At 43.8% G+C, this 25,579-nt stretch overlaps 1 protein-coding gene across 1 annotated transcript in view; it reads left to right on the forward strand.

Moving 5' to 3' along the window:
* PACC1 (proton activated chloride channel 1) overlaps nt 1-25,579 on the forward strand; it is a 90,660-nt gene that overhangs the window by 59,399 nt on the left and 5,682 nt on the right. Inside the window, exons 6-7 of the mRNA XM_029593243.1 lie at nt 17,015-17,159; nt 21,034-21,141. Coding sequence (XP_029449103.1) covers nt 17,015-17,159; nt 21,034-21,141 — 253 coding nt within the window. The remainder of the gene's footprint in view (nt 1-17,014; nt 17,160-21,033; nt 21,142-25,579) is intronic.

Genomic DNA, 25,579 nt, shown 5'->3' on the forward strand with positions numbered 1-25,579 from the left:
GCATTTTTGTGCAGGGAATAATGGGGAGAAAAAGAAAAGGGAAGACCTTTGGATCCCCGGCTGTCACTACATCTGTGAGAGGGCCTACGGACAAACATATGCTACTACCTGGAGACCATGCGGCAACGACTTGGCATGAGACTTTAGGTGAAACTTCTCTGAGCTTTATTGCTCCTTCCCCACCACCCCAACCTACCTCTTCCCCTGTGGGAGGGGAATCTGTGGATTCAAGAACTTTGAATGTTTCTGGACTCTGCGGTTTGCCCCAGGAGATGTTTTTGGATTTATCGTCAGCCCTGGTGACAGTTGGAGTGGAAGAGAGGTTACTACAGCAGTCTCGGCCCACTCGGAGTACACTCTCAATCATGGGGGGTGACCCGGCGAGTTCACCACCCACAAGAGCAGGGTTAGCAGGAATGGTTCCCATTCCTGCTCCTGTTATAGTTAATATAGCATCTGGGGCAAATGAGGAGAGATCATAAGGCAGTATAACTACTGAACCTGCTGAAATAACCTTGAGGGGCATTTGGAAAATAATGACTCGTACTGTATTAAATCTTAGTCAATCTCTCAGCTCTCCGCCTTTACAGTGGGGGCAGTGTCTAAATTCTCGGAGTTGAATATTTGAGCCACAAAGATTGAGAAACAAAGGGGTCGATTTATCAAAATGCGGTACGTACCGCATGCGATAGCAAAAGGGGCGTGGTGTATGCTAACGGACCGCATCGCAAATGGCGAAGGTACTCACCGCATGGTCCCGGCTGCTATCGCACAGCCTAACGCATCTGAAAGAGGTGTTAAAATTGGCGTTATGGCTCTGCGATACCTCTTCGCAGGCAGGCTAACCCAGCCCACTCTCCGCCCAGGTTTGAATTTGCATCCCCTCTCCGCCCCCTACTCCTCCCAGTTTTTGCATTTGCATCGCACCATACGATATGGTGCGATCGCATGCGGTAAACACGTTTTCGCATGCGTTAAAGGCCTATCGCATGCGAAAACGGGGCTTTTTCGCATGCGATAAGCCCTTAACGCATGCGAAAACGCCTTACCGCATTTTGATAAATGACCCCCAAAGTTTGTTGCTATCTTAGTCAATGGTAAATTTACAAGCTTTAGTAGTGGCTAATATGAAAGACTGCCTACATAATCATTCTAAGTTTCTTTATGTTATTTATTTGAATGTGCTTGAATTTTAGTTAACTATATTTATTGTAAACCGATATGATGGCTTGTCCCAAATACCGGTATAGAAATTCTGGTAAATAATAAAAATAAAATAAGTTAGAATCTATTGAAAATACCTTGAGGACAAAACATCTTTGTATGCTTAATTTTCCCAAAACTAAGCTAATGTCCCCACTGGATTTGTTTAGGAAATATATCAAAGAAGTTTTGCAAATTGTACAGGAGAAAGAAATTGTTCTCTCTAAATGTTTTTATGCACCTGAGTTTAAGAAACAAATAGCAGATGAAGGAAATATTGATGTATTTACGACATTTCATCTAAAGTATCAGCTTTTTTGACTAGCTCCTAGGATACTATATCAACAAGAGCCACTTTATTTCCTTTGTTGCTGAAGTGGATAGAGAATTAGTCTTGTGTAAATAAATATAAAACAGAGAAATTCTGTGGAGCAGTTATGTAGATATTTCCGGACGTTGCACATGAGACAAAGTTACAAAGGAAAACGTTCCTGTCTATGAAAGCGAAGGTTCTTTCCCCGTGGAGTTCATTTTCCTTGCAAGTGTTTAATTACCCTCCAGGGGAATAAGTATACCTTTATCGATCCCTCACATTGGAATTATTTATTAAGGGAAAGTCTAACAATAATTCTGCTGCTTAGGGGTATGAATCAACAACATGGGTATATATATTTTTATTATTGATGGATAGCTTAGGGGAGTGACCAGAAGTGATGTACAATTTCCTTGTGAATTTTCTTTAGGCTCCATGATGTGGACTGGTTGACTTTGATCTATGGTATTTTATGTGTATGTTCACATTTTTCTTCCATATTGAATGTTTACATTCAATTCGATGTTCAATTCTTATTTTCCTTGAAAAATTGGAATATATGAAAATCTCTTCTTCTTCTTCTTCTAACAATCACATTGTATCAAAGATTTATGAGTTTTAGTAGCATTACTAATATTCTTATGCTTCTAGTAACATTTTATCACAAATTTCATGACAGTTTAGGATCTTCATACACCCCCGCAGTTGGCAAGTATATGAAAATCCCAATAAAATTTAAATGGAAAGAAAAAGCAATTAAAATCATTTTTTTTAATATTCTGACTCCTGCATCATCAGGGAGAGGATTAAATAGATGATGAATTAGCTAACTCTGGGAGGGACAAACAATACTTTTATTGGCCTGATTTATATACTTTTAGCATCTTCAGCCCTGATCAGCGTCCTGGGAGGTGGCGGTAGCGTTGTCTTTGGGTCAGGGTCCCGGGAGGAGCCATCGACGTCGTCAGTGCCTAGGATGACAGAGAAAGGGGGCTGCGGCAGGCAGTGGAGGAAATAGGGCTGGGGGTGGGAAAGAGTGAAGGGGAAAATAAAAGGAAAGTGGGAGGGGTAAGCAATGGTGGGAGGAGCATGAAGGGGGTTAAGCAGATTGGGGGGGTGGAGATGGATAGAGAGGGTTGCATCTGTGTGAAGCTTCAGTTTGCTTTTCCTTCTCTTCCTTCCTGTATGTGATTTGTTCTAAATTAAAAAATCATGTTTCAAGAACGTTTTGGAGTGAGAGGCAATAGAGGGAAATAGTTTGGTTCAGTGCTTCCATACGTGATACGCAGAAGAGAAGTGTGATACTAAGATTTTTAAAAGAAGTTAAAAAAAAACGAGAAAGGATCAAAGAGAGAATAAGAAGTGAGGAAGAATGTGAGAGCAAAGATTTAAGTGTAAGAAAGCGCAGATTTACGGAGTTGGGTTCTAGAAACCCACAGGAGTGGTACATGATAGAGGATGAGGTTCTGGGAGAGAGTGCCAAGTGAAGTAACATCTGATAAATTCCGGCTGACCAGACAGATTGACGAGTAGTAAGAAGGGTGTAAGCAGCAGAAAATAGAAAATGGTAGTAACTGTTCAAATGGTCGATCTGGAAAGCTGTCCAGTCAGAGGAATTTTAGAGGTGGGCTGCTAAAACGATGCGGTCTGTATCGTAAGCTCTGTGGGGAAGAGTCGAGGACTTGAGTATATCCTGAAGGAAAGGAAGGAACCAGATATGATGAAAACATTCCAAAATTTAAGCAGTATAAATCAGACAGAAGAGGTAAGTTGTTAGTTTTGTTTTTTTTATGTGAATATGGAATTCTAGAACAAGTGATAATAGTAAGCTAGAGGGTTCTAGACTAAGGAATCTTAAGGAAGCATTTCTTCCTAAGGAAAGGGTAGATGTATGGAATAACATCCAGTGCAGGAGGTTTGGGAATGTATCTGAATGTGAAATGGCATGAGAAAGGGAGATTAAACCTGAAAAGGGGGTGGGCATGTGATCTGAAGAAGTGCAACGGATATTAAAAATAGACAACTAGGATGGGCCTGGTGGCGTCTGTCATCGCTTCATAAGCTGCTGTGTCATTTTATTTTTGATCTAAGAGTTATTAAATAATATCAGCTTGTTCCTGAAGTCCATTCTTTCGTTAGCTCATGCTGTAGCCTTGCTTTGCATGTGTCCGTGATATACCTGCATGGAGTCCTGTTAAGGGTTAACACAACAGGATCTTAATAATAAGAGAGACTAATTAAGAAGAACACTTAGAATCTTCAGCGTGACAGCATATCTTCAGGAATGGAATCAGAACAAAATGCGTATTAATTGCCAAGAAAATTATCTTAATACGCTTGATAAGACCTCTGCTTTAAGAGTTGGCCTCATGCTGTGGGCTCTGGTTTGAGGATCCCGTCTGACAGGGCTGGCTGGGGTTGGGCATGGCCACCAAGGCCAGGAGTGGTCCTCAAGGGCCCCTCACCAGTTGCGTTTTCAGGATAACCCTAATGAAAATGCGTGAAAGAGATCTGCAGACAGTTTAGGCGGTGTGCATGCAGATCTCTCACGCGCATATCCATTAGGGATGTCCTGAAAACTAACTGGTGAGGGGGCCCTTAAGGGCCAGAGTTTCCCACCCCTGCTCAAGACTGCAGTGTATTGCAGGGAGGCAGGGAAGGTGACTGCTGGCTGAAGAAATAGTGCTGAAAGGAGACTTCCCTCCAGGCAAGGGGAGGGCCATCTGGGGTAAAAGAGACGGGGGGGGGGGTGTGGAATAGGGAGGTCATAACAATCTTTAAAAACCTGCTTTTCTGAGGATTCTAAATACATTTGGATAACTGATCTTGCTGCTTCATGTGGGAAGGTTTAGCCAAGTTAACCTGACACTTGTATATCAGCCCCCAGACAGGAATATTGCATTCAGTTGTCTTATAGCAGAAAGATATTATATATTGCATGGCATAAAATCAGTTCAAGCACAATTACCAAAGAAGTGATCGATCAATGTAACATGAAATGAGTTCAAGGTTAATGATACATGCAAAGGCGTTGAACAATAAGCAATGAAACATCTTGTCATTAGCTATGCATTTGTATTGATTCAGTAAGCTGACTTATTACCTTAAAGGAATGAAAAACATTTAAGTTAGTGGAATGCAGTATGAATAACAGTGGTGTCTATTTCAGCAAGGCCACGAGAAGAAAGGAGATTTTATTTTATTTTTTTATAATTTTGAGCTGCCCTCAGCTCCTTCAGGGGCGGATAGAGAGAGCCAGAGAAACCACATTTATATAAAGGTCTTTGTGACCTCGTTGGGCAAATATTAATACTGTGATCATGGCAAAAAAAAAAAAAAAATGGAGTGGTTAACTGAGCAAAAAAAAAAAAAAAATTATCAGGCTAGCTCTTTGTTCTGTCAACAAAAGACAATTCACTTTGCTTTGGTCCTGCTCTTTGTAAGGGCATTTGATGCCAGGGAAATGCCTAGAACTTTTTATCTATGGGACATGTGAAAAGCAGACCTGATAACTGGAGATGTTAAGGATCAAGGCTCCTCTTAAAAGTGCACTGCAGCCCTCCAGTCAAAGAGGTGGCCCTGGCTGCAGTGACAAAAAAGACGAATTCACTGAGCCCTTGATAACAGGGGACTGCAGTTCCTGCTGATGTGGCATGAAGATGACGCAGCTTAGGAAACAGGACTGTCATCACCTCAAAGGATGATTTTTTTTTTCATACCAGGCATGCGCGTAAATGTAACATACGGTCGTAGAAATTTTCAAAAGCCATTTACGCGAGTAAATCCTATAGAGAATTCAAAAGCATATATTGTAGCAATTTTCAAAAGCCCACTTGAGTAAGTGCATGTACACATGTAGGGCCTGATTTTCAAAAGCATTTACATGCTTAACACTGGGCTTCACACATGTAAGTGCATTTTACCCATGTAAGTGGGTTTTTGAAAATGACTTCAATATATGCCATTGAATTGTGCATAGGTTGTACATTACTCCTGGGGGAATTCTGCGCACAAAAACTGAAAATTCTGCAAAATTCTGCAAACTTTATATTGATCAAAATAACACAATTTACATGTCAGTCTAAGTAATTACATTTTAAATTAATACAGAAAAAAGTTTAAAGTTGCAGAATTTTAAATATTTTGAGCAGAATTTCCCTAGAAATTCAATGTAAGAGTGTCCCTTCCACATACACGCACCCTCATACAGGCTCCCTCACTCTCTCACACACACACATCCCCTCATTCAGGGCCCTCTCTCTTGCATACACACCCACACAAGCTCACTTTCTCTCTCACACATACACCCTCACACAGGCTACCTATGTCTCTCTTTCATGCACCCCTTCACACAGGCTCCCTCTCACACATACGCAATCCCTTCACACAGGCTAGCATCCTCACATACACACGAGCTCCCAATCTCTCACACACATACACACTCCTTCACAATCTCTTCATATAGACTCCCTCTCTCTGAAACCCACACTCAAGCATCCCCCCATCCACCCTCTCTTACCTCCCATGCTCTCTCTCACACCCTCCTGCTCTCTGTCACCCTCCTCTCATATAGGCTCCCTCTCTGAAACCCACACTCAAGCATCCCCCCCACTCCCCCTCTTACAAACCAAGCTGTCTCTCACCCTCCCCTACACCCCCTCTCCTCTCTCACACACACATTCTCTCTCACTGGAATCCTCCTCCCCTCATATAGGCTCCCTCTCTCTGAAACCCACATGCAAGCATCCCCCCCACTCCCCCTCTTACCAACCAAGCTGTCTCTCATTCTCCTCTACACCCCCTCTCCTCTCTCACACACACATTCTCTCTCACTGGAATCCCCTTCCCCTCATATAGGCTCCCTCTCTCTGAAACCCAGACTCAAGCATCCCCCCACCCACCCTCTCTTACCTCCCATGCTCTCTCTCACACCCTTCTGTTCTCACCCTCCCCCACCTTATCAACCATCCTCTCTGTCACCCTCCCCTTTCTCACACACACATTCTCTCTCACCGGCATCCCCCCCCATGCTCTCTTTCACCCTCCCCTTTCTGATACGCATTCTCTCTCACCGGCATCCCCCCCCCCCATGCTCTCTCTCACCCTCCCCTTTCTGATACGCATTCTCTCTCACTGGCATCCCCCCCCCCATGCTCTCTCTCACCCTCCCCTTTCTGATACGCATTCTCTCTCACTGGCATGCCGCGGGACGCGCTCCACTCCCAGCGAAAATGAAGGCCCGGCGCACCGTTCGCAGCGAAAACCGGCGCGTCGGTCCTTCATCTTCGCCGCAAACGGAGTGCTTCCCGCGGCACACGGGGACATTCCCTTTTCGCCACGAATGGTGTGCCGGGCGTTCATCTTCGCTGCGAACGAAGCGTGTGCCGCGGAATGTGCTCCGTTCGCGGCGAAGATGAAGTCCCGCTGCGCTGTTTGAGGCAAAAAGGGAAGGCCCCTGTGTTCTGCGAATGGCGCACCGGGCATTCATCTTCGCCGCGAATGGAGCACGGCACACAGGGGCCTTCCCTTTTTGCCACGCCAGGCCTTCATCTTCGCCACGAACAGAGCGTGTGCCGCAGGACGTGCTCCGTTCGCGGCATGCCGGGGTCTCTTCTGCTATTTTCTGCGCAGAATTTGGCAATTCTGCGCAGGGGGGAATTCTGCACAAATTCTGCGTTCCGCAGTAGCGCAGAAATCCCCCAGGAGTAGTACATGCATAAAGTGCACTTACATGGGTAAATGGCTTTTGAAAATTGCTACAATAGTTTGTTAAATTTACATGTGTAACTCCTTTGAAAATTTACTTGATAAAACCCAATTTTAAGGGGGGCGCTCTCGCACTAAGACAAGATGGCTGCCTAGACCTTCTGCTCCGCGGGACTCCTATCCATTCAGCTCACATAGCCTATACTATTGGTGAACTTGATTAATTATTTTTTTTTATACTTATTCCTAAGATGTCTAGCTCGAAATCTGGTAAGATAGAAGCTGCCTTCGCGGCCGCATCGGGCACAAAAAGAGCTAAACAAGATCCGCCCACGCCGGACAAGGCCTCCTCCTCGAAATCCATGGCGTCCGCTGATTTGGTGCTCGTCGAGCTTAAACAGCTCAAAGAGATGATTCAGGTTAACATAGATACAACCACAGCGATCCGATCTGAATTACAGACGGTGACATCTCAACTAGGTTCCTTTCAATTAAAATTAGAGGACTTAGAATCACAAACTGCGTCTTTATTAGTGACTACTGCGCCGTTGCCGCGCATCGCTAAAGAGGTTGAAAGACTGCAGAGGGAAGTCGAAGATTTATCTAACAGGAATCGCCGGAGTAATGTGAGACTCTTGGGCATGCCAGAAGGAGCTGAAGGTACGGACATGCTTACATTTCTTACTAAATGTATTCCGACTTTACTTCATATTACTTTTGAGCAACCATTTGAACTCGAACGAGCTCATCGGATTCCCTCGCGAAATACCCGCACTTCAAAATACCCTCGGCCGATCATCTTTAAGACTCTACGATACCAGCAAGCTTTACTGATATTAACCACAGCCCGCACTAAAGCTCCACTTACTTATCAGGGGCAATCAGTTTTGTTTGTGCCTGACTTAGCGAAGTTGACGGCGGATCGGAGGAAGGCCTTTCTGGCTATGAGGCCGCGATTGCAAGCTATGGGGGCAAAATATGGGATTTTGTACCCTGCTCAATTGAAAATCACAATCTCTAATCAAACGAAACTTTTTCATACTGTAAATGACGCTGAACAATTTTTAGCGGAACAAGATGCCTCAGCTGAAGTGATAACTTGAGTATCTGTGACGCAGTACACTGCAATTTTTCATGTTAATGGACGCTGTGTCATCAGTGTCTTAACTGCTTTTCAGCAGTAGGAATCCATGGATTTGCTTTCTTTTTTTTTTTTCTTTTTTGTTTCTTGTTTTCTGGAAATACTTACAAGGCTGCTTCATTTTCTCTTCTTTTTGGTCAGCAATTTATACAGTAGAGACTATCTGAGACGAAGAGGTCTACTATATAATTTTTGTTTTCACTCCTTGGATTGTGATATTTTTCTTTTTTTAAATAATGTAGCCATATTATTCTATTCATACCTGAATCAAGGTGTCTGCTTTATCACCGTAATTTTTTTTAATGCAGATGTTTTCCTTTATCATTATTCATATGTTACTATACTTTATGGACTACACAGAGTTGGCTATGTGTTAAAGAGATCAAGCTTTTTATTTCATCCTCGCGGATATGGAGGTCTGGGAGCCATTTGTCTGCAGAGAGGCTCGTTGATTTGTATGGCTTGCTGTGATTTCACTGCATTGCTTTCGCTTTTAGCTTCCCCATTCAACTTATATTTTTTACTTGGAAATACTAGGATGCATGGATGGAAGCTCTTACTCCGCATATCTTCACTTTTTACTATGCTTTCTACTTTTTTTCTCATCTACGGACCTACACTACCAGGCGAGGCTGCTATTTTTAAAGGTGGGACAAGCTACAGGGCTCTTTACTCTCGCTTCTCAATATGACGACTACCGTCTCCAATTTTAAATTGGTATCGCTCAACGTCAATGGTTTTTCCCACCCAATCAAAAGAAAGAAAGTTCTTACGTACTTAAACTCACTCCAGGTTGATATAGCACTAATCCAAGAGACTCACCTCACCGAGACGGAATCGAAAAAATTACAACAACAATGGGTGGGTCAGGTTTGCTTTTGCCCAGCAGTTCAGAAAAAGCGAGGCACAGCTATTTTATTGCATAAACGACTAGGAGCTCAAATTGTTCATCAACAATCCGATCTGGATGGTCGTTGGAACCTTATACAAATCATACTACAAAATGAGAAACTCACCATCTTAAATTTGTATGCCCCTAATCTGGATGACCCCACGTTTTTCCAAACGACATTTACTCACTTATTGGATCTGGAACCAGCTCCATTTATTATTGGTGGCGACTTTAATCAACCTATGGATCCCCTCCTCGATAAACGCTCGACTGCTAAATTCTCCATATCAAAATCTACACAGACTCTCAAACATCTGGTTCGTACATATGGGCTTTCTGACCCCTGGCGGTTGTTTAACCCAACAGCAATAGATTTTACTTTTTTTTCATTTCCTCATTCATCCTATTCGAGGATAGATTATTTTCTAATCTCTAACACTCTGATTCCCAGAATCCGAGAATCGACAATACATCCCATACTCGTCTCCGATCATGCTGCGACTACCTTCACTTGTGCCTTTCAATTGCCTATTCAGCTGGATCGTCAGTGGCGTTTTAACACCTCTCTACTGGCAGATCAGACTTTTGTTGCTTCCCTTCAAAATAAAATGGAGGAATATTTCCAATTTAATATTACACCGGATATTTCTATCACTACCATCTGGGAGGCCTTTAAGGTAACTATTAGAGGTGAAGTCATCAGTTACACCAGCCACAAACATAAGCTTCGCAAAGCTACACTGGATGCTCTTTCTCGGGAAGTGGACAAACTAGAGAAAGCTCACATTCAATGTCCATCTCCAACAACTCTTCAGTCGTTAATAGCTGCCCGCTATCAATATAATCAATCCCTCAGTGAGCAAGTAAAACTCCATCTTTTTCACACTAAAGCTCGGTATTATTCGGAGAATAACAAATGTGGCCACCTTCTCTCCTCTCTTTTAAAAAAGAGGTCAGATAAGAAGAAAATTGTACGGCTTCAGGTACGACCTCATAAAATAGTGACGTCAGAAGCAGACATACTGCAAGCTTTCAGGGATTTTTATGCGTCTTTATATCAATCTGAGGTTGACTTCTCTCCATCACGCCTAACTACTTTTCTCCAAGAGTTGCCACGATCCACTTTTTTGGAGGCCCAATCAACACAATTGGATACCCCGATTCATCTGTCAGAAATCAACGCAGCTATTACCTCCTTGTCATCTGGGAAAGCACCGGGACCAGATGGCTTCACTACTGATTTCTTCCAGGCCTTTAAACAAACTTTAGCTCCATATCTTCTTATGTATTACTCTTCAATGCTGGATCATCCACAATCTTCTACTGTGTTTACTGAGGCCTCAGTGATAGTGCTTCCAAAGCCAGGACGAGATGACTCCCTTACTGCAAATTATCGCCCAATTTCCCTTCTCAATACAGACTACAAAATTTTTGCAAAAATTCTAGCTACAAGATTATCTACCGTATTACCCTCTGTCATTCATTCAGATCAATCCGGTTTCATTAAAGGTCGTTTAATTACTAACAATTCTCGACTTTTTCTCCATCTTAATTGCTCTCAATTCCATTCCCCCATACCATCAGTGGCTGTTTCATTAGACGCAGAAAAGGCATTCGATCGAGTCGAGTGGCCTTACTTATTTCATATTTTGCATTGGTATGGTATCGGACCTCGTTTCCTTTCCTGGATCCAACATATTTATCATCTTCCATCTGCGTTCCTATATATCAACAATCGGAAATCCACCCATTTCCCCCTATATCGAGGAACGAGACAAGGCTGCCCCCTCTCACCATTACTTTTCAACCTGGCTTTGGAACCACTACTCACAGCCATTCGAAGTAATCCTGATATTACTGGTATATCGATGGGCCCTGATGTATTCAAATTATCTGCTTATGCTGATGATGTCCTTTTATTTCTTACAAACCCTGACTCCTCCTTACCTAAGCTTTTATCGGTTATCTCAGATTACTCTTCCCTCTCGGGATATAAAATTAATTGGCATAAAACAGAAATGTTGCCCCTTAACTATTCTGGTGCTGTGATAGATCTTACCAAATATCAGATTCAAAAGGTAAAAAATGGTCTAAAATATTTAGGGATTCGCTTCCATACAGATCCTGATGATACGGTCACACATTGCGCCACGGCCATCCTGCAACAGCTCAGAGACTCCACGCTTAAATGGTCGCCCTTATATATCACCTGGTGGGGTCGGCTGGATACGATTAAGATGGTACTCGCTCCTAGAATCAATTATGTATTAGCTATGATTCCAATTTTTTTTCCGTCTGATTTTTATCTACAAGTAGATAGGATCCTGTCCTCATTTCTTTGGCGCTCCAAAACCCCTAGGATAGCCTTACGTAAATTAAAAGCAAGTAAACGGGAAGGAGGAGTCAACTTTCCTGATTTTTACAGATATCACCAAGCTTTTATCTTGCAACCTGGTTTCTTCTATTTCTCTCACTTTTTTCCTCAATTAGAAGGCCCTCGGTGGTTGGCAATAGAACGCAATCTTCTAACTCCTCTTCCTATGGAATGTTTTCCAGGTGTTTTGTTATCCTCTCTTAAGGCTACCAATCCTATACTGCGTTCATTGCACACAGCGTTTGGGGATATGGAAAAGCTGCGCCCTCCTCAACAATACACTTTGAGATCCTCCAGAAATGGCCCGCTTTGGCATAATTCTCTTATTTGTATTAATAACCGGCCCTTTCACTGGCCTTTGTGGAGTAAGGCCTCCATTTGGTCTATATCAGATGTTTTTGATGATCTTGATTTCCGCCCCTTTTCATCTCTGCAAGATCAATATGCCTTACCCAGCTCCCAATTTTTTGCATGGTTACAGCTTAAACACACCTTTTCCTCGCTGCAAGGCAGGACTATTTATCCTGCCGCTACCCCTTTTTTATTGGAAATCTACAGAGAACACGGTCCCCAGGGTCACCTGGCCTCTAGATTATATAAATTACTTAAGCGCCTAGCTCTAAGCTCCTCTCATTCTATGTTAATTGAGGCATGGTCGGAGGACGCTGGTATTTCCATATCTCCCAATTCTTGGAAACATATATGGACTGTTATGATGCGCATCTCACTCTCTACTAGTTTGACCCAATCAGTGTTTTTTATTATGCATCGGGCACTATGGACTCCCTGGAAGCTTCACCGAGCTGGAGTTCTCCTATCCCATAACTGTTGGTCCTGTGGATCTCCCAAAGCCACGCTACAACATATGTTGTACTCTTGCCCATGTACGCTTTCATTCTGGCAACAGATTTGGCAAATTGTCTCTGTTATCCTCAAGGTAAACGCCCCATTATCATATTCCCTTACTATTTTAAAAGGAGCCCACCCAGCTCTTTCCCTTCCACCAGCTCATTGCAAACTTTTAGATTTCCTTCTTACCGTTGCGCATCATAATATTCTCTCGAACTGGAAAAGGAGTGATTTTCTCTCTGAATCTCTCTGGTGGAACTCAGTCTGTCTTTTTGTAAAATATGAAAAAGCTATGGCAATTAAAGTCAGACGTTTAGCCTCCTGGTCACAAGTGTGGAAACCATTAGACGTGTATCTTGTTTCCCATCCTAACAATTTATCATGAAAACTGATTATTAGCCTGTCCACCTATCACTGTTTGGTCCTTTCTTTCCTCAACTTCCTCTTTCTTATGTTCTCTTCCTTCTCTCTTTACCCTTTCTTCTCCTATTTCTGTTTCTTTTTCTCTCTCCTGTCCTTCTCATTATCTGCGTATTTTTTACCTATCACTCCTCTCTTTCTCTTCCCTTTCTTCTTCTTTTGTTTCTAGTGCCTTTACAGCTAATGTTTATTTTTTATGTACATACTTGTTGTCATTGTTTTTATGGTGCTATAATCATTATGTACAGTTTTTCATTATGATTGGCTGTATTTCCTTACTATTACCTTCTGATGTTTATCATACGTTCAATGTACAATGTATGACATGTTTAGTTTTCATACTCTGTATGGCACTCTTTATAAACGATATCTTAATAAAAGATTTCAACATTAAAAAAAAAACCCAATTTTAAGTGTGTAAATGCTTTTAAAAATCAGGCCCGTGGATTTCTCTAGAAGGTAAAATATGGAGGGTAAACTAGGGGGGGAAGTTATCATGAATCAATTATCTTTAAAATAAGGACATGTAAAATGACTTCACACTGCTATGGCAAAGGGGACTATGGTAGTGAGAAGCAACAAATCAAAACTGGGAAGCTCATGTAGTAATTAGAACTTGAGGGCCAGTGGAAAACATTCAGCAGCCAACTCCATAAAGTATGAAACTTAAAAAGCTAGCAACAACTGTTGCTCTGAAGGATTAACAAAGGTCAAGATACAACAAATTATTAATTATAAAGCAGAAATAGGGAACTAGAAGGATAAAGCATTAAAAATAAGGGAAGTACCAAATAAAGTGTGGGGGGTGGAGGTAGATTTTGGTGCCCATAGCATCAAGGTTTTTTGCCTTGACAAAAGAACACAATTACTGGATAAAATCTATATACAAAATAAGGAAAGGAACATGCAGCATGAACAAAAAGGCATTGTACCAAGTCAAGCACCGGTCTCCATAAACCTTGTGGGGGACACTGTAAAGGGGTATTTCAGTAATCTTAAAATGTGAGGAGTGCTTATAGTAAATTGGCTGTTTCAGGGGAGCAGTGACAATGTTAAGTGACTCCAAAAAAGAAAAATACCACCAAAATCTGCAACAGGGTAGAACCCAGGAAGGTGTGGCAAATCATGAGGAGGGATGATGTAGGACAGGGGTGCTCAATTTGGTCCTTGGGACCCTCCTAGCCACTCGAGTTTTTAGGATATCTCTAATGAATATGCATGAGATTTATATGCATGCACTACTTCCTATGCATGCAGATATTTCTCATGCATATTCCTGAGGGATATCCTGAAAACCTGGCTGGGGGGGAGAGGCCTCCGAAGATCGGCTCGAGGAGCTCTGGTCTAACGTTTGGCAGCTAAGCTTTAATGCTAAAAATGTAGAGTCCTGTATTTGGGCTGCAAATACCCAAGGGCGCGATACAGTTAAGGAGGTGAAATTTTTCAGTGCATGAATCAAGAGTGAGATCTTGGTGTGATTGTATCTGATGATCAACAGGTGGAAAAGGTGAAGACAAAAGCCAGAAAGATGCTTGGATGCAAGGGGAGAGGAATGGTCAGCAGGAAAAAAGGAGGTGGTCTTGCCCCTGGCAAGACCTGATTTGGAATAATGTGTACAATTCTGGAGACCATGCTTTCAAAACAGCATAAACAGGCTGGAATTGGTCCAGAGGGGGTCTACTAAAATAGTCAATGGTCTTTGATGTAAAGCATATGGGGACAGACTTAAAGATCTAAACATGTAGACTGTAGAGGAAAGGCGGGCGGGGAGGGGGAGATATGATAGAGACATTTAAATACCTCAGAGATATCAATGCATAGGAGGTGGATCTCTTTCAAAGGAAAGGAGACTCCGGAACCAAGGAGTCATGGGATGAGGGTGAAGGGGTAGGCTGAGGAGTAATTTAAGGAAATATTTCTTTACAGAAAGGGTGGTGGATGCTTGGAACGGCCTTCCAGTGGAGGTCATGGAGACAAGGGCAGTATCTGAAATCAAGAAAAGCATGGGACAAGCACAAGGGATTTCTGAGGGAGCATTAGGGATTGTAGAGCTGAGCAATTGTATGGTTGAGCAGACTAAGTAGACTCATAACGACAGAAAAAGACCATATGGCCTACGTTGTAGCTCTTTTCTGAACTGCTTCTATGTCCTTAAGACGTTGCGCCATCCAGAACTGAGCTCCTAACTGAAGGCGAAGTCTTCCTAGAGACCTATACAAAAGCAATATTATCTCCTCCTTCTTGCTGCTACCTCTGTTACCTTGGTTGCTTTATTACATTGACTGGCTACATGAAGATCATCTGAGATACTACTTCTTCTATCTCCTTCTGATTTGACAGTTTCCAGTTCTTGTCTTTCTAATTGGTATTTGGCTAATGAATCTCAGCTACATGGTTTTACACTTTTCTGCACTGAAGCTCATTTTTCAAACCTTAACCCATCACTTTTTCCATCCCTTCCGGCTTGCCTGCTGCGATATAGATTTTGATATCACCTGCAGTCTAGTGTATTTGTTCCCTGGGAAGGTTTCTCATAAAGATATTGAACAGAACTAGTCCCCTTGCAGTTCAGCCCAGTTCCCTCACCCAGCTTACAGCTTTCTAGCTTCGTCCCATACCATCCAGCTTACATACCAATCTTCTCAGCAGCGGTCCAGCATTTAAAACAGCACAACTTGACAAAAATGTTTTATCTAATTGAATAGGCAGGGAACAGACAAGATCATTGGGATGACCAATGTGATTTCTTATTCATTGCTGGAAATACATCATTTTTTGAAGGTCATACTTAGCCCTCTCAAAATTATAAGAACCAGCTGCGTGAAGGTGGGTACGTCAAGAACCATACAGATAGCTTTTGTCTGCCTGCAGCCCCATCCGGGCCTCCAAAACTGCTTTTACCATCTGCTGCTGTGTTCCTGGCCCCGCCTCCCCTGCTGATGTCACCGCAGGCTCAGAGCTGGAAAAGGAGGCCTTGCCATTGGGGATGGTGCCAAGTCGCCGTTGCCACTTTGTGCATCCCCCTTAGTGAGCCTGGCAAGAGTGTTTATTTAGAAAGCATCACCCCAGCCTCTGCACAAAAGATTGTTTGAGGAGGATTTCATTTTTAGAAGTATGTACTGAGGAATTATTGTATTCTAAAATAATTTAATTTTGTTTGAGTTTTTCAAATTTTGTAAAATGGCTGTGCTCTTATTGCTGTGCTTGTAAGCCGCTCTGAGTTTTTTGTGAGAAGAGCAGGGTATAAATCTGAAATAGGAATAGAATGTAGGAAAATCGGGGGCTATTGTGTTGACCCTCATCAGAACCCCTTGCATTGATCACATTGATGCATGTTGAACATGATTAGACTGCGTCCAGCTGAATTTGTGGGCCTGCGGAAGGATAATTTTAAAACCAGGGGAGTGGCCATAAAAATTGCACACTCTCTATTGGAAAAGCCTGAGAACATACAGGAAACAAGGTTTAGCAGGGAAAAGAAGAAAAGTTCTGATAAGAGCCGAGGTAAAAGGATATTTTGAAGAATTGTAGGTGGTACTGCTGCTTTAAGTGAGCACGACTGCACATCTTTACCTAATCAGGAGACATAGCCTGTGCTAATTTAGTAGTGTAGCCAAGGACTAAGGCCAGGCCCTCATTAGACGACCATAATAATAGAGTGTATTAATAGAAAGAGGAACATTCAGGCTCGCTAAATATGAGTTCCCATGGGCAAAACTTCCTCAGTCCCAGGCACAGCTTGTATTTGCATGTATTTTTAGAACATAGAAAAAGAATACCGTTTCAGCAGACCAAAAATAAAATTAAGAGAAGCAAACTAAAGGGCCAGAGTTAAACTTGTATATGCCTCATGAATGCTCACAGAGGCAAGCTATTAGGACCACAAAGGTCCTTTCTGAGGCAAATTGCTTGCCTCTGAAAGCATTTGGTAGCCTTATAGAGGCATCAGCTCTACCAGAAGGCAATGAAACCATGAAGGAGTTTGAGAAAGGGCATTCAGCTTCATCTCTCTCTGTCTGGTTCCACTTCCATGACAGCGGTCAACATAGCAACTCCTAATGTAATGAAGCAGAACGTCTTACCCGCCAGTAATATCTGCGTTTTGTGTTTCCAAAGTTCAGACAAAGCGGGATTCATGAAGGACTGCGAGAGTTCTTTCTCCAGCTGGAAGTTCTCTGGAGGATTTCGAACCTGGGTCAAAATGTCGCTGGTGAAAACCACAGAAGAAGACGGTCGTGATTCTGTTGAATTTCGACAGGAGGTAAGAAGAGCTTGTAACACCTTCCCGGGGAAAGGACCGCGGTTGCTGTGTTAATTCTCTTCAGATACTTGGAAATGCAGGTCGGCAAGCAGCTGGCACCTTTTCAGAAGGCTTAACCTGAAAACATTTCTGACTGGGTTTCATGAGTTCTGCGCCCTCCATTGGGTGCAACGTGGGTCTGATGATTGTGCTGCTCGCCTGTAAGAACGCAAGAAGTGCCAATGCTGGGTCAGACCAATGGGCCATCCAGCCCCGCTTCCTGTCTCCGACAGTGGCCGATCGGGGTCAGATCCCCCACTCCCTGTGGCACATTCCCGGAAGAAAGAGGATGCATTCCCCCAAGCCTCCCTGGCTGACAGTTGTCAACAGAGCGGTGTTGCATACATCTGGCAGCGCTATAGAAATGCTTAGTAAGAGTACCCCTCCCGAAACGTGTCCAGACCTCATCAGGCTACTGGCTTTGACCTCATCCGCAGGCGACATATTCTACAACCTAACTGTGCATTGATTGAAAAAAACACTTGCTTAAGTTGCCTGTAAATGTGTTCATGTGTAAGGAAAGCATTGGTCTGATAGTCTCCCACTGGTCAATTACTAAGAGATCTAGTGGATGAAAGGAGGAGAGCTTGAGGTCATTTAAAAATAACCAATGTTTATTTTTTTTAAATATTAGTTCCTTTCACAGCGCCTTTTAATGGAAAATGAGAAGTCCACTCTGGAAATGTTTGTAACTGGTTATGGAATCGCTGTTCATTCTAAACTCCCATGTACAATATGCTGTGTAAATTCTCCTTTGTTTTCAGTCTTCTTCATCGGCATCTCGCTTACAATTGCTTTGCCTTCAGCCAGGCCTGGATTTGTCAATAGGCACACAAGGCCTGTGCCTAGGGCAGCAAAAATACGGGGGCAATAATAAGATTGGCTGAAGAATTGCTGCCTTCCAGCTGTGCTGAATCTCTCTCAAGCAAGAACAACCCTCAGCCTGGCGTAGTCAGCAGGGAATAGGAGTGGAGGGAGTGAGCCTAGAGCAGACAGAGCAAAGGGGGGATCGTTTTGGGAAGGTTAGGAGGAGCTGACTGAGGGGAGGGGAGAGGCTGCGGGTGAGAGGGGAGAGGCTGTGGGTGAGAGGAGATCGGCTGGTGGGGGCGGGGGGGGGGGAGTGTATCTGGGTGCATGAGAGAAGGGATCGGTGCCGGGTGGGAGGATAGAGCGGGGGGTGCAAGGGGAGCAGGACCAGAGCATGATAGGGACACCTGCCTCTTCTCCCCTCCCCATACTGCAATTCATATCCTCACTCCCCTCATCTCTGATTGCATTGCCCAGATCATGGAACCCCCCGCCTCCAACTCTCTTCTCTCCTCTCCCCTTAATTCCAGAACCTTCCTCTCTCTCTCTCCTCTTCCCCCGTTCCTGATTCCTGATATCCTCTCTTTCCTTCATCCCTAGTCCTCTCACCCTCTCCTTTCCTTATCCCTGGGATCTCTGATACTTGAGATCCCTTTGTCCTCGCCTCATAAAAAAGAAAATAAATTATACGGACGCAAGCAAGGTTATAAAACTATTTTTGTAATGTAAAATAAAAAAATGGAAATGTTTGTCAAGGTGCTTCAGATTTTCCTTATACCTGCCACAGAATCTACCCCTGGGCTGTCACATGAAACTGTGGGGGGGTCCTTAAGACCTTCTGTTGCCTCTTGTCTGACCATGTGGTGGGGGTCAGGGGTGCGACAGCACCAACAGTGTCTAGGCGTGGCACGCCTTTAATGTCTTCATCTTCCTTATCGCTTCTTCTACGACATTTGATCCCTATCTGACCACAGCATGCAGGTGGTGTCAGTTCGCAGTCCCTAAGAAAAAACTGAAACACTGAAATATACAATAATTTGCATTTAGCTTTCTTTCCCAAATGGCTGTTGAGATCCATTTTGTGTTGGGTTTAAACTGCAAAATGACCGATCATCAATCCGCTGTACCGCATTGTGGGGAAAATTCAAGTTCAGACCACACAATCTCACTTCTCAACGTGTGAACCCCCTCGTGCTTCCTCACCATCATTCTCTGAGCAGAATTCCAGCTGCGTCTGTCAATACAGATTGTGTAATGGGTAAGCAGAATTGGAGGGAGCCTTTTGTTCTAAGAACCAGGCAGTACCAGTCAGCTTCCCGTCCACCAGGGAACGTCAGCTGCTCTTGGATCTCTGACTGGGATAACTTTGCTTCAGAGAGACTGTGGTGATTGATAAAATAATAACAGACGTGAGGTTGGGTTCAGTGAGGTTTAGAAATTGTATCTCCTTCCTTGGAAGCACTCACTAGATGCATCGAGACTCGGATCAAGCTGCTCACACTGTTTTACGGCTTTACACAAGAAACCCAAGCTTGATCATTCATCTTAATAGCAATAAGTCTCTTCAGAAAGCCGAATTGATTTTCCTTTACAGGATTTCATCCAGAAGCAGGCTGACATACATAAACGTTTCCATGCTGCTGCTCTCCTGTAGTAATTGTTCACTTAAAAAATGAATCTACTTTACAACAAAACTAATACTTACGAGCTAACTGATGGCTTCAGTTATTAAACCTTAAACACCTACCAGACCAGCTTTGTTTTCTTCGACAAAGTTACCCTACATGGGCTTTTAGCACTGTTACTGGTCTTACCTAAGTCTTATGAACAGACAGACAAATGCAGTAAAAAGTGCCAAGCTGTGGACCAGCATCCTGCCTCCAACAGTGGACAGCCTGGGTGACGAGGAAGTGCCCCTTAAGAAAGAGATTATGCTGGAACATGATTGTGATAGTGCATTGCCCTTCAGCAGTTTACATTTTAATCTCAAATATGATGTGGACTCTTAAGGCTTCCAACAGAGAGCTAATTTGGTAAAACTCAGTTTCAATAATTAAAAGAGCCAAAATAAAATCTCTTCTTTCATCCTTGCTTTATTTTCTTAGTTTAGAGTGCTATAGCAGCTGTATTGGTCCTGGAGAACACAGGAGTCTTGGTAGAACTGTAGGACAATACAGAGAGAAACGCTACTGGGTGCTAGGAAGAAACGCAATGACCTGTAAGCGTATACAGACAGAAACGTATCGTCCCCACAGCATTCCACAACCTCATGGAAGTACGTGGATCTTTCACCTGCACTTCCAACAGTGTGGAATACCTGGTCCAATGCAAGAAATGTCCCCAACGTGCCATGTTTGGGAGACCAACCCGGCACGCCAAACTTGGATGGACCATTGACACACTGTAGCTGAACATCCCACCTGTGGGACAGTGTTTCTCTCTCCCAGGAGAGTCAGACCAACTTGTCAAGCAAGTAGCATTTTTCATAGGGGAAATAATATGAAGGACAAGGGGGTCATAATATGAAGTTGGAAAGAGGAAGACTTGGGGGGGGAAATGTGATGAAATTCTACTTTACTGGGAGAGTTAGGGATGCTCGGAATTGCCTGTTAGCAAGAGTGACAGTAACTAAAAACAGCAACAGACTTCAACCATGCCTGGGACAGATACAGCAGGAAGTGGTAAGGACGAGGGAGGGAGAGGACTAGATTCTGCGATGACCCAGCAGAGAGGTACAACTGGATGGGTCAAGAGGCCCTTATTTTGTGACGCATTGCTACTTATTGGCTCCCTCATTTTTGTCCTGAGATTGTATCCGGAGCCCCTGTACATTACCCACCTCAGCACGCAAATCACTGAGTGGCATTCCTGTGCTTTTATTTTATTTATTTTCGAGAGCCTGCTACCATTGCTGCACAGTGATTGTTTTGAGCTTTATAAATTTTACTTTTTATGCCGGAATAATACAACTAAATATCTTCTCTCTCTCTCTTTTTTTTTTTTTTTTTTGCTTTTTAATAAATTGTAGACTAGTGTGGTGAACTATATTGACCGAAGACCTCACCCAGAAAAGAGTGACCAGCTATTTTTTGTGGTCTTTGAATGGAAAGATCCTTTTATTCAGGAAGTCCAAGATGTGAGTATATTCTAACCTTTTATTTCTGCCTCATACGCTTGTAAAGATTAAAAAAAAAAAATGCTATCTGGTTAGAAAGTAGTGCCAGCGTGTCATGTTCAGACATAAGGAGAAGAATTATTGTTTCTGTCAGAATTTCAGTTCGTGCGGGAGAAGGGGTAAGTGCGACTCCAGCGCTGCCGGGGACCTGCACGATTTCTATGAATCTCTGAATTCACTGACTTGTGACACGGATGTGATGAGAGAAAAATACCTTGCATGTTTCCAATGCTCCATGATAGTTACAGCTTTTCTAGTATACCTTTTCCCTGCCTAAAAATATATACAAAAAAATCTGAAGAACAGTTTCATTGTAAAGCTCCTATGCTGCAGTTACTGTTATCTGGAAACAGATGTGATGTTTCTAACGAATGTCGATATACAAAAATGTTAAATAAATAAATAAATAAATCTTGGAGGACTGTAACACAAAATATCATGTAAAAGGGGCAAGAGATAACGTTTTTTTCAGTATTTTTCCTCTTTCTGTGTTATTTTTACACCCTCTCCTGAGACAGTAGGCCTGGGGCTCAGCAGCCACTTGCTTCCTAAGCAGGCTGTCGCTGGCACAGCTGCCCTTTCTCTCATAGATCTGATACACCACCTCTGTGGTGCACCCAGCCCTGACTAGCTTCATTGGATGGGGGATCCAAACCCCAGATCCCCTTGTGTTCAGGTCAGCCCCAAATGTAAACATATCCAGCTAGGGGACCTAACAGTGCCCCCAGGCCTGTTTGGGGCTTTGCCTAGGGAATCACACAGTATTGCACCAGCAGGCGGCGGCACTGGGTCAGATATGAGGCACACAAGAGAAAACGGAGTAAGAGAGGCAATTTTGTGGGGTTCGGTGTTACAACTACTAACGTGACTACCAGGAAGTGCATGTAGGATATAGACAGAGGAGAGACAAACCAGTGGTACGATAATATTTATTGTAACCCTGGTACGTAGACAGAGCACAAAATTAGAACCTACAGCAAGCCTACAGAAACCTAGCTACCAAGCGAATAGGGGTCCTGACTCACCCAAACCAGTGGATTCTTCACTTTGGCCAAGGCAAAGGAAACAGAATACTAGAATCCAGTCCAGTCATTAGTCAGTTGCTGTTGCTGCAGTGTGTGTTGTTTTTCACACACAACACATTATAGCTCTTTGTTACACAGGCTGCACTGTGTGTGCCAGGCCAGAGTGTTTTTGCTCAGCAGTAGAGACCCTTTGATGTATCAGTTGATGCAGAAACTGGTTATCTTGTGCAGGGCAGGGGGAAGAGAGGTCTCTGCAGGCATATATGGGAAGCACTATCTTTTGCTTGAGAATACATTGTCCTTGAGTTAGTTGTGTAGCTTGTTAGTGTGCTGAAGGGAGTGGACCCTCAAGTGATTGAGTGAGTTAGAGACTGGTTGGTTAGGAGACAACAAAGGATATTGGTAAATGTAACTCACTCCAAGGAAAGGGGATGTTTTTAGTGGTGTGCCGCAGGAATTGGTCCTTGGTTCTTTTCAACATTTTTCTAATTGATATTGTGAAAGGACTAGTGGGAAGGGTTTTTCTTCTTGTAGGCGATACCAAAATCTACAACAGGATAGACACTCAGGAAAGTGTGGAAAATGTGAAGAGGGATCTCGCGAAGCTTGAGGAATGCTCTAGAGCAGTGGTTCTCAACCTTTTTTTGGCCGGGACACACCTGACAGATGGTTCTCACATGCGTGACACACTGAACATGTGACATCACGGGGCTAAATGTAAACATGCACTCTGCATCCACAGGAATCCCCTCAACCCCCAGCAATGAGTGCAGAGCAGATCTAGGGCATTACCCATACAACTCGCCATACAAAAAAGATTCTGGTTCTGATGACATCCCAGTAAAAGCAAAACAAACTCCCTTTACTACCAGGCACAATAGCCTTCCTTATGAAAAGACAGTAATTTACCACTAATGCATATCCTATTGAGAAAACACAACAAATAAGATTGATACAAATGCCTACATGCTAGTAAAATACCTCACCTCAGTCACACACCCTTCACCAAGTACAGAAAAACCACAAATTATAAATATGGAGATAGAAACTGGAATGGAAAACCAAAAAAGCCACTCTGCATGCAGTGCGAACCTGGAGAAATGGAAAAAGAAATATAGCACCTAACAGACTCAGGATTTGCAATAATGCACACAAACTAACCCGCACAAAGTTACACCTGTATTATGGAACACACTCAACAGTAACAACCCTATCTAAGAAATACAACTATTAAACCAGGCCCTAAACACTAAAACATTTCCTATTGGGAAAACAGAATAAGCCAAGCTGCTATAGAGCCCCACACAGAAATAATTGTAAAGCTATACTAAAAATGTTACAAAACAGCTGATGAACAGAATAATATCCAACAATTAAAAACTCATAAAAATAATTAAAACATGTCCAAATATCAATAAAATATTTCAAAACAGCAGACATTGCATAATACCCAATAATTAAAATGGCAGTCAATCAAGAAAAATAAATTTTCAAAGCCACCTTTACTTACCCTCTCCAGCAACTCTCCTACTCCTTTCCCTTCCAGGCCAATAGCACTCACCAGAAGCAGCAAGGGCTGCTGAAGCTCTGTCCTCACAGTCCTCTTCCTTGGCGCCCACAACCAGTCACTCACACACACATACACACCCAATTAGACCCCACGACCAGTCTTGGTCTCTCTCACACCAGTCATCTTCCTGACCAGTCTCTCTCTCAATCACACTCATGGTCTCTTATATACAAGCTCTCAATCACACACAAATGCTCTCGCACCCACTCACACCAGCTCTTACTCAGGCTTCCATTCACACCCACACGCTCTCACCCAAGCACCCATTCACACCCACAAGCTCTCACCCAGGCACCCACACAAAGCTCTCACCCATGCATCCATTCACACCCACACACATCAGCTCTCACCCATGCACCCATTCACACCCCCACACACAAGCTCTAACCCAGGCACCCATACACACAAGCTCTCACCCATGCATCCATTCACACCCACAGACACAAGTTCTCACCCATGCATCCATTCACACCCACACACACAAGCTCTCACCCAGGCACCCACACACACAAGCTCTCACCCATGCATCCATTCACACCCACAGACACAAGCTCTCACCCAGGCTTCCAATCACATCCACACACACAAGCTCTCACCCAAGCACCCATTCACACCAGCTCTCACCCAGGCTTTCATTCACATCCACATACATAAGCTCTCACCCAAGCACCCATTCACACCAGCTCTCACCCTGGCACCCATTCACACCCACACACACAAGCTCTTACCCATGCATCCATTCACATCCACACACACAAGCTCTCACCCAGGCTTCCATTCACATCCACACACACAAGCTCTCACCCAAGCACCCATTCACACCCACACACATAAGCTCTCACCTATGCATCCATTCACATCCACACACACAAGCTCTCACCCATGCATCCATTCACACCCACAAGCTCTCACCATGCATCCATTCACACCCACAGACAAGCTCTCACCCAGGCACCCACAGACACAAGCTCTCACTTAGGCACCCATTCTCACCCACAGACACAAGCTCTTACCCAAGCACCCATTCACACCAGCTCTCACCCTGGCACCCATTCACACCCACACACACAAGCTCTCACCCAGGCATCCATTCACACACTGACACACAAGCTCTCACCCAGGCACTCATTCACACACAGACACACCAGCTCTCACCCATGCATCCATTCACACCCACAGACTCTCACTTAGGCACCCATTCACGCCCACAGATACAAGCTCTCACCCAGGTACCCATTCACACACAGACACACAAGTTGTCACTAAAAACTTAGTCTTCCTTCACTGCAGGGATGGGCTCCAGTTCTGCAGCGGCTTTACTCCAGCGGGCCTTCTTTTTTCGCCACCATGGGAATGGGCTCCCGTGGTGGCCTCGGTCGGGGTAAGGTTTCCTCTTTGCCGCCACAGGCTGTGGCAGCCTTGCTTGGTCGGGTTTCCTCTTCGCCGCAACGGGCTGTGGTGGCCTTGCTTGGTCGGGGTCGGGGTTTTCTTCTTTGCCACCACGGGAATGGGCTCTCGTGGCGGCCTTGCTTCGTTGGAGTTCAACACTTCTATTTCTCCCATCCCACCCCCGGGCTTTCTGATGCCTGCCTCACCGGCCAATTAAAGGCTTCCTCCCGTCTTCCTACTCCCACTGGCAGGTAGAAGGGAGGAGGCTTCCGATTGGCCTGCGCGGGGGCAGGGAGAATGAAGGAGGCTTCCCATTGGGCAGTGGGGGTAGGAAGAATGGAGGCTTCCAATTGGCCCATGGGGGCTGGAAAAAGGGAGAAGGAAAATACAATGGGCAGTAGGACACTGGGAGATG

Source organism: Rhinatrema bivittatum, chromosome 3, assembly GCF_901001135.1.
Source record: "Rhinatrema bivittatum chromosome 3, aRhiBiv1.1, whole genome shotgun sequence".
NCBI lineage: Eukaryota > Metazoa > Chordata > Amphibia > Gymnophiona > Rhinatrematidae > Rhinatrema > Rhinatrema bivittatum.